This window comes from Antennarius striatus, chromosome 11, assembly GCF_040054535.1.
Source record: "Antennarius striatus isolate MH-2024 chromosome 11, ASM4005453v1, whole genome shotgun sequence".
In the NCBI taxonomy this organism is placed as follows: Eukaryota; Metazoa; Chordata; class Actinopteri; order Lophiiformes; family Antennariidae; genus Antennarius; species Antennarius striatus.
In genome coordinates this window covers 12879647-12890000 of record NC_090786.1, presented here as the reverse complement: position 1 = coordinate 12890000, position 10354 = coordinate 12879647, and the positions used below count along the sequence as shown (strand labels likewise).

Here is a 10354-nt window from a genome sequence, read left to right as displayed (position 1 = left end):
TCATTAAAACCTTCAGTCAGTTTTGGGGCTAAGCCTTGTGTTTTCTGTCGTTTCTGTCCTTTAGTTTTCTTGTCCCACCATCTCTTCTGTCATGTTATATGATAACTGAATTTATTGTTTCTGTGACTCGGTGTGACATGAAAATTGAAGACCACATGCTTGGCCTCACAATGTCACATGGTAGAATTGTTGTTCGTTACGACTGTAAAGTACGATTACAAGTTTTCGTCCTGCCTCTCCTCTCCAGAGTATGTCTGTAATTTTGTCAGTGTGCATGTCTGTTTGAACTCCTCTCTCTTGTGGTTGGTCAGGCCTTATTAAATCAGAGCTCAATAGTCATGTTCTTCAATTCTGCACATTCTGTAGATAAGTGCTGTAACATGTAGGGATCAATACAGCTAGACACAGCCAGCAGTGAAATTGTTACTCCAGCTATTGTTGTAGAAAAAGAGTTGTTTTTTTTAATGTCCTACAAGGTGAAAAGCTGTAGACCTGAACCCTGTTGTAAATATTTTCTCTGCTGCTTCAGGTTACAATTTTAAAACTCAAATATCAGATCATCAGTTCTTACATTCAGCTGAAGCCTGACTTAAAGAGAACAGCGCAAAAGAAATTAGTCAATAAATAAATTTACTTGTTTTTCATTCAGCCAACGAGCTGATCACGTATGTGAACAACACTCACCACTTAACCGAATATAGCTTCTCTCCCTAGATCTCAGAGCATCTCACAATATTTAACAGTGGAAGAAATTTGGAAAAATCAATAGGATCAAGAGGGAAGGCAGGAAGGAAGTCAGCTGATGGGTGCTTTGTATTTAGAGCTGAATGACTCTGATTGTCTTATATTAAAGGTCATATCTGAAACAAAAGACAGGACAAGTTTGTAGGTAGTGGAGTTGCTGCTCTTGAAGGACATCAGCAGCCTTCATGTCTCAACAGGGCAAACAGGTGAGCATCAGTAGAACCAAGGAGTGAAATCCTTTTGGTTGGGGAGAAGGACTGAAATAAGGTCTTACACGTATCTTTTGGGACCTTACATTATATAAAAATGACATGACTTGACAGCTGTTCTGTTTGATGCTCTGTTGCAGACGATAGTGAATATCTCTGCTGTCTTTCATTATTCACTTGTGTCACATTTATGCCCCACACATTTGGTCAAACTATTTTATCTTTTGTACGATCTACATTTCACAAGGAAAGGATGGAATAAAATATAAATCTAAGGTAAGAAAATACAAGAATTCTTCACCTCGTCTCGTCTCATCCGAATAACAATGACACATTCCACCTTTCTCTGTTGAAATAGTATTTTTATTATATCAATTTTTTCCTTAAATTTAATCTTGTGATTATTATTGACTTCAGACACATTCAAAACAACAGAAAACATTTCAAATGAGATGCACTTAAAGCTGCTGAGGTTTGCCATACCCTTCAAATGACTTGTGATATCATTATACTTAACCTTCACTGAAGACTAAAATTTTATTTGTGAAAATCATTTTGGAACAAATAAGTTGTTGTTGCTGTCATTAGTCGTACAAACACAGAGTATTTGTCAGATGAGCTCCGAGTCACGCACCTGTTGCACTTTTTGGACTACAAACCTTCAGCTTCAGACAGTTGTCCTTATCTGTTAAATTAAAGTCAACCATGACTGTGAATGAACTGTTAATGTGCTCTCCCTTGTTTGTGTAACTTTAATTAAGTACAGGAGTAAGTAAGAAATTAAATTACAGTAATTGTGAAGGACATATCTGTGGTCCAATTTTCTATGGTGACAGCCAGAATGAGGTGAAAAATCCTCCAGGAGGGGAGAGATGCTGGAGGGTAATAAAGTATAGATGCTTCTTTCCTCTGACTCTTTGCAGATAAGCACACAGCTGGATACAAACCTCAGTCACTCAGGCTCTCTGGTTTGTCCTTCCTTTGTTCCTTCATGTGCTGCTTCTGTCTGTCTTCTCTTACGTCTCATTATGCTCTCCTGCCACCGTGTCTCACACAACAACCTGCCATGCTTCCTCTTACCTTTGCCTCACTGTTTGTCCCCTCGAATGACAACTCTTCAATAAATAAGGGGGCAGACATTTTTTAACCAACGAGTCTGTCTCAGATTTCTCCTTCACCCTCTTCCCTCTCTCTCTGTCTCTCTTTTTTTTGAGGGTATTTTGTTCAATATTTTTCTGTTTACATTTACCACGCCTGAAATTGGAGCTCAGCTTCAAGCGATCCAGCATAGATTGCTGCTGTAAAAGGAAAGGGAACGCTGTAGCACAGTGTTTGTTTGCATTTACAGCATTTGTGAGCAGGGCTACGTCATGTGTGCATAGGTTTCCTGTCACCTTGTCTGACTTGTGCGTGCATGAGTTTATATGCGCCTGTGTGTGAATGTGAGCAGACATTAGGGTGACCCATATGGTCCTCGGCGATGCTTTTTATGTGACAGACGTCTTCGTAATGAGGCATGATCCTGCATATCCCAGTTGAAGCTGCAGGAGCAGAAAATGTCAGCAAAGAGAGAAACAGCAGAAGTGGATGCAGACACAGCACATTTGTCAAATCCCTGCTGCCTCTCCTCTCAACCTTTTCTCTCTCCAAAGAAAGGGCCAGAAAGGGATACGCAGAGGGGGAAGAATACAAAGAGGGAACATCACATCATTTTCCATTTCTGTTATTTTTGTACCTTAAGGTGAAGTGATACCCTCACTGGGAGCTGTGCTGGGAGGGGCAGATCTCTCTGTGGCCAGGGCAGCAAGTCTGCCTTCAGCAAAAATGTAGTTTTCTTGGTGTTCCTGGTTGTTTAGCTTCAGTGTCAACGGTGTACGCTTTTACAATTTTTGTTTTCCACATGAATAACAATGGACAGTTTGTCTCCAATGGGCAGCTGTTAAGAGGCAGAGCATCTACATGACAACTTTAAGAGGAACCTTCACAGTTGTCCACCTGTGAAGTGGCAAACACACTGAGAATGCAGTTTTCACTGAATCTGGAGATACATTATGTCCAAAAGTTAAGTTTAAAAATGGATATATAATCACAGATTCTGTTGTCTTGAGTTTGAATGCAAGGAGACCGAGTGCAAAACATTTGACAGACTTTAACTATGTTGTGTAACTTTTTGTTATAACACAACATTGTTATGTTTCACAGTATACATTTATACATCTTAAAAGATATTCAGGGTGGATAAAGCTGCGCTCTGTAAAATTCATTTGGATGAAGAAGCTATACGCTGGGCTTCAGCCTTGTCTCCAAAGCCTCTCCTGCAGAGGAGGATATTATGTGTGATGGAGGGAGAACATAATGATAATGGCGAGGGGGAGCTGAGCATGAGCACAACGCTGATTGACATTCTATCAGATGTGAGTTCTGCCCCTGATTGATGGCTTTGATTCAGGCATGCTGGGCTCTCATAGGCATCAGAAGCACCAAGTGGGGCTGTAGAGCATCTGTCTGAAGTGGTCCTGTGAGGACATGATAGTACAGTGCGCCCTCGCCCATTCGCACATTAACACTCGTGGCTTCACCTCATCGCGGATTTTTAGTGAGTAGTCACATGATACCGTACGCACATTCTATTGGCTGAAGGCATACGGAACTGCCGTATGTTCCGTGAGTCTCGGACTTCCGTGAGACACAAAAGCACTTTTAACAGTCAATAAGAGTGTGGGAAAAGGTTATACAGATGGAAGGTGGTTAAATATCAGTATGAAGAGGGTCATAAACATTTAAATTACAGTGAATAATTAGATAGTTTGTTGCTATATCTCAGAATTTGTTACTTGCGTGCGGTTTCTGAAGTGCAATAACTACGAGGAACGAGAGTGCACTGTAGTTATAGAATATAGGATGCGTTTTATATGCAGACACCATTAAAGATGTGAGGTACACAAGATTAACTAAACACATAGTGTGTGTTCTGAATGTGATTGTGAACATTGTTCTAATGCATCTGTAGAACAATATTTTGCATGAAAGTGAAAAATACTACCAGATGGGACAAATCAGCTGCCTAAGAAAGCTAAAGGTTTACACATAGAAATTTATTGGAAATTAGAGTTGTGTTTTTGTAAAAGTTTTCTGACTGTTTTGTCATAAATGTACAGTTATGTTAATTACAAATCAGCAATCTTGCTTTTAATTGAAAATTGTATAAAAAATGCATTGTTAATGCGAAGTCAGATGACTATTTCCTATTACAGATTTACATTTTATTTTAAACTTTAAATGTTATAATCTGATAAATGGGTACGTTAACATAGAAATTATTGTGTAGGATCAGAATGTCAGCCCTAAGAAATTCATGCAGCTCTTCTGAGTGATAGGCATCTATGACAGAAATGCTACGTCCTCTTTCTAATGACTGACATAATCTTAACTGACTATTCAGCTACTCCCTGCAACAGATTCTAAGATTCCTCCTTATCCCATCTGGGTTATTTCCTTCAGAACCAGTATTTCAAGAAACTTTTTGGAATTGCTGGAATTGGGTAAATCTTTCAGTGAAACTCCTGGAGCCTACTTCTCCTGAGTGAGGGGGGGATCCCTCCTGGCATACAGTACGTCTGTGCATGCCACAGCCAGCTCGCTGTACTTTTGTTGGTCTCTGGAGGGCAGCCTCTATACCGTCTTCCATTGGGATGTTGATCTCAGCCGTGAGCACTGACCTGGTAGAGATGGAACAAAAAACAACATTTGGCTAAAGGAAAACTACTAGACTCATGTGGGAATGACTCTTGGTCTGCTCGCTTTCAGGACATGGGCAGAATTTACTTGCAAAGGTGACATCAAATAATTTGTCTGTTTGCTGACTGGATTTGCTCCCATTTGCTTCTTTTCAGATGAAGAAATGCATCATTTAAAGTTTCCATTGTTGTTTTGAGATAAGATATAAAGATGTTGTGCTCTTTCAAGTCAGTAGAAAGTTTAAAGACAATTTCAATCACAAATAATAATTTTTACAGTACTGCTTCCACATATAGAGGAATGTTTTGTGTGTTTTGGACCGTCTCTTAGCAGGATCACCTGTACTCGAAAAGTTATGAATGGTTTCTAATGAGATTTTTTGGAGAGATAGGATGTGCTGTTTGGTTAACGCATTTTCAATCAAGAACTGAATTCACATATTTATGGAAGGACTAAAATTTTATCAGAAATTTTTTGCTTTTGCTATGAGATGTTGTGTTCTTCATTATTTTAAACTGGTTCTTTGGAAACGTCGTTAGTGTTCAAAATCATTCACTGTTGTACTTATCTCTATTTTTTCATGTCTCAGTCATTTCAAATTACCATTTCTGTGCATTCTCAATGCTTGATGGTGATATTTTGTGTCTACTACATGACATATACTTTATGTGTATGCGTGTGTGTGTGTGTGTGTGTGTGTGTGTGTGTGTGGGCGCGTGTGTGTAAGCACAAAGAAAAATATTCACTGTTGATGATCTTCAGCATAATGTTCAAGTCAGTATTGTAACAGGATATTGAATGTTTCTTCATCTGCCTTGACTGCATGCATTTAGTCCCATTTGAACATCTGTCAGACACAATAACATCAGCAGAGTCTGAAACTAGCATTAGCTCCTTTTTTGTTCTCATCTCAGATAGTGGATTGTATTTATTAAAACTAAATATCTTTTGCACATCTAACTCCAATGGTGCCCTATTTAAATAGTTAATGAGACATGAATCCCCAAACAGACAAAATATTTTCTAGTTACAATACATATATAACATGGAACAAGAATTAAGGTGAATATAAATACAGTTTCTTTCCACCAGTTAAGTCTGGATTAAACATTGGGCTCCAGTTACCAGGGAAACCGCATTAGGCAAATCAATAGAGGTATGTCACTTGAGAGCTAGGGCATACCCCCGCCCCAAACTCGCTTTGTGTGTTTGTGCATTTGTCTGGCCCGCTCTCACTCGCAGTTAGACTCTCACTCTACCTCTACCTCTTCCTCTCTCTCTCTCTCTCTCTCTCTCTCTCTCTCTCTCGCTCTCTCATTTTCTGTGCCATCTCCCTCTCATCTTCTCCCCCTGTCTTCATCTACTGTCTATCCCTCCCTCTCTCTCTTTCCCCCTCACAACACTTGCTTCCGACAACCACTGCCAACGGACTAACAGGCGGCACACAATCCAAGTTTCCCTCTCTTGATGGGGGTATGGGAAAGGATAGCGGAGAGAGGAAAGGAAGAATCCTTAAACTTTCCAGCCTGTAGCTCCAGCAGTATGGCCTCCTGCAGAGAATGAGAGGAGTTCACTGATTTTTTTTCAAGTTACAATATCATTGGATCAAAGTGGATAAATTAAACACGTAGGCAGAGGACGAGTCAGCAAAAGTTGGACCAACTGCTCAGGTCTGATTTCAGCTCAGTCTGGACTGATATACTGTAGATTGTTGGAGTGGTTCTGGGCGATGACAGACAGCAGTCTACCAAGATGCTGACTCTGGAGGGCTTGGAGGTGATTGCTGTGCTGGTGGTCATGGGTCTGTTCATCAAAGTCCTCGAACAGTTTGGGATGTTCGAGCCAGTGGGAGGGGAAGGTAAGAGTTTCGGACTGAGATTTGTTGCTTTAATGACAGCGGTGTGGGTGGATGAGAGTGTGAGAGCTCCAACTTTCATCTGCAGTGCCCGTTCCCTCTGGTCCTGAGCGGGCTGCAGTCTTAGCTGAGGGTTTGGGTTTCCAGTGCAATACCGGGCCATAGAGCACATTCTCTCTGCCCCCCCCCACCCTACACACACACACACACACACACACACACACACACACACACACACACACACACACACACACACACACACACACACACACACACACACAGAGTAATGTTAGGCCTCCCTCTGCCCCAGGGATGTGTGCTTTTACCCTTTAATCGATAACACTATGGACAGAGTGGGTCTGAGTGCTGTGTGGAGGCACTTGTCTCACTGAGGGAATGCCAGTCTTACTCTAAGTACACTCATTAGCCTATAGCCTTTATATGTATCAACAAAGACAGTATGGTTCACCCTCTTTGCTCTAGATCACAGGTCAGTGTGTTTTCTGGTTGAGACAGTGCTATGTGAGTCAACAAGCATCATTCATTTCAAAAGTCATTTCAAATTCATTTACCTAATGAATGTTGTCAATTTGTTTCAGAGCGTGCTTGTTAAAGTGTTGTGAACCAGATCAATCCATCCATCCATTTTCTTGTAGAGTAGACGATCGCCTCATCTAGAAGATAATAGATGAATAGATGGTGAACCAGCATTAAACACATACTGAAGGAAACACTAATAGCACATCAAACGGAACCTGCTTGTACATGAAGAGTTAATTGAAAAGTTCCCCTTTCACCCTTAGACCTATCATTGGTACCAAGGTCTAATGATGATTTTCATTTGGATGACCCCTGGTTTTTCTACTCATGTACAATCTATGTCACATTCTTCACACTGATCTCTTCTGTTGTACTGACGACAGCCAAAATGAAGTTTTAATCTAGATTTTATATTTTATTTCCTATGCTCATTTCTTATAGTGTTCTGGACACTCTGGGACCAGAGATGATTTAAAATGTTGCTTTTATATTAAGATTTACTCACAAGTGGAGTCACTATCAAAGTGTAAGAATATAGGGTTCTACTGGATGTTGCTATAAGAGACAATCTCCATCCCTGATGCATCTGTTGGACTGCATCCAGTGCATCATTTCTCAGCATATTTCCAGCATTCTTTATGGAAAATGGCAGATATAATGTGTGTGTGTGTGTGGGGGGGGTTGTGGGTGGGTGGGTGAGTATATACCGCCTCCCTTGTGGGTACTTAAACTAATGAATCTTTTCTTTAATGGAGGAACTTAGACCAGATTGTAGAACAACTGTATTACTCAGAATTGTGTGCTATTGTTGATGAAGTGCTTCAGAGCAGAGCAGCCTGCATATAAGGGCATGTGATATCAACTTGGCATGCACATCGCTCCTTGAGTATGTGTGCTATGGTAGGAAAGAAGCTTTCATCCCTTGTGTAATATACCAGGGATACCACTGTGTGATTACTCAGTTAATCTCTGCCACCCAGTGCAAAACTATTCTTCATTCACATTTAAATTCTTCCTGACTCCGTATTAATTCCTTGTTTCACTCTGTCAGACAGATCCTTTCATTCTGCTTGACCTTTCTACTAAAATAGAGAGGTCTCATGTTGGGTGTTTGTGAAAGTGTGTCTTTCTTTCCTTCACTCTCAAGATATTGATCTGCTGATGTGCGTTGACTTGACAGCAGTTTGTAGTGAGTTACCGGTTGTGTGCACTTTTACAGATCTCTTTCCACCTTTACTGAGGCATGACAAAAATAAGATAGAATTGAAAAAGTGTACTATGGTGTTAAATGTTGTGTCTCAATCTGGAAGGTCAGCTTTGAAAGGAAAAGGAAAACAAAAGAAAAAACCAACTGAGTCAAGTTAAAAGACCCTCTTTTGTCCCTTTTTCTAGAACCATACTGGGCCATTTGTTGGTGAGACACAGTGAAACAAATAAATTACAGAGACTGTGAGACTCTCATTACGTTAATGAGCAGTGTTGCTGACCTTCCACTGATTAAAGACACGCAGCATGTACAAACTTGTGTGCGTTCCTCTCAGAAAGGAAAGGCACAGTGAAGAGGATTTATACAGTATGTGTGAAGTGCACTCTCGTCTGGATGTTTACAAGATTTCGAGCTAATGGCTAATGGTTGGAGCAAGTTCTTTAGAAGTTTATGAGGTGGAAATGGAATAGTTGTATGATGGGATGTCCTGGCCTGAGATGGTTGGCGGTGTGCCTGAGAAGAGTTTCTACCAACAAAATCTTTCTGTGGATACTCTTAGCATACCTTAAGTTCTCAAGAAAAAAATCTTAACGCACTTTGAATCAAATATAACAAATATGTAACATGTATACAGTGCGTCCTCGTTCCTCGCGGTTAATGTACTCAAGGAACCACATGCAATAAATCCGAGGTGAAGTCGCGAGCGTTGATGTGTGAATGCACGTAGGCACACTGTATATTGTAAAACCAGGCAGGGAAACAGCTGGCGCTATCCAACAAAATTTTTTTAAAAAGAATTAAATGTATTTAACTTTCTAATATGGTTTCAGCTCAATGGAGCAATTTAAATTGAACATACAGTATATTATGCTGTATAATAATGTTTATTTTGCTATGACCATTACAGTGACTTCGTGTGTGTGAGGGAATGAGGCAGGGGCAAGTGCAGGTAAATTGTTTAGTCGTCAGCAGAGGATCCATTTGTGTTTTACACATGCGCACGCACGCACGCACACACACACACACACACACACACACACACACACAACCTACAGGAATACAAACAGCAGAAAAGCCCTTACATTGGTCATTATTATGATTATCATCGACTGTCACACAGTCAATCTAATCCCTGAAGCTACTGCAGTTTGTAGCAGCCATTTGGACAACAAGTGTACTGGTTGTGGCATACTTTGTAAAAGTAATAACGTTGTGATTTGGTAAAGACTGTCCTTGTTGACCTTGTCTTAGGCTCTTTCTCTCTCTGTTCTCCTCTGATGGTTTGCCAGCTAGAAGATGAGAGTCTGAGACACAGGATGATCAGACGGAGGATATTTAATACACATCTGTTTCAATCCTCTGCCATCCTTTGCTCCCCTCTTCTGTCGCTGCTTGTCTCCTTACCTTCCTCTGACTCAATGTTATTTTCGCAGTCGTGTGTGTATATGTGTGCGTATATGAGAGCAAAATTTGCATTTGCATGAGAGGTGCTCTCTGGATAAAATAAAATGTTCAACTGGTCTTCTTCTGACACATGTCTGCAGAAAGATGATAACAGTGAGAATAATGAAATGAAGTAACAATGCAAAAAGCTTCCCTGTCAACTTATTAGAGTTTAGAAGATTTGAACTGAAAGGCTTTATGTCTGAAAGCATTTTTGCCATAAGCTGCTTAAAATGTTTCAGCACTTTTTAATGTCACATTTACTTTTCTGTGGAAGATGCTCCACCAATCTGCAGGCATTAAGTTGGCTGACTAATGCTATAAGTAGTACAACAATTTCTGTCAGGGTTTAGATGGAGCTGTGAGGACTAAAACATTACAGACACTAGAGACAAGTTGACCATCCAGGTTCAAAAACCGCAGAGCAGTCCACAATAGGCTGCAATCGATGCACAAGATATTCAGATTGACCAATAATAACAGAATAAAACGAAAAGGCTGATGAAAGTCAGAACTAACTAATCCTATAGCAAGTGACAACAAGCATGCAAATAAAGACAAACAAAATGGGCTGGGTGATGAAACATTGGCGAAAAGTTGGAGACTGTCACTCATGCA

General features: G+C 40.4%; 1 protein-coding gene across 4 annotated transcripts in view; it reads left to right on the top strand.

Annotated features, from left to right (window-relative positions):
• The window catches only part of LOC137603836 (A-type potassium channel modulatory protein KCNIP2), an 83463-nt gene that overhangs the window by 57729 nt on the left and 15380 nt on the right, over positions 1-10354 (top strand). Inside the window, exon 1 of one of the 4 annotated variants that reach the window (XM_068327640.1) lies at positions 6117-6549. The exons of the other annotated variants lie outside the window; for them this stretch is intronic. Coding sequence (XP_068183741.1) covers positions 6444-6549 — 106 coding nt within the window. The 5' untranslated portion in view covers positions 6117-6443. Of the gene's footprint in view, positions 1-6116; positions 6550-10354 lie in introns of those variants that run through there. 4 annotated transcript variants of the gene reach the window in all.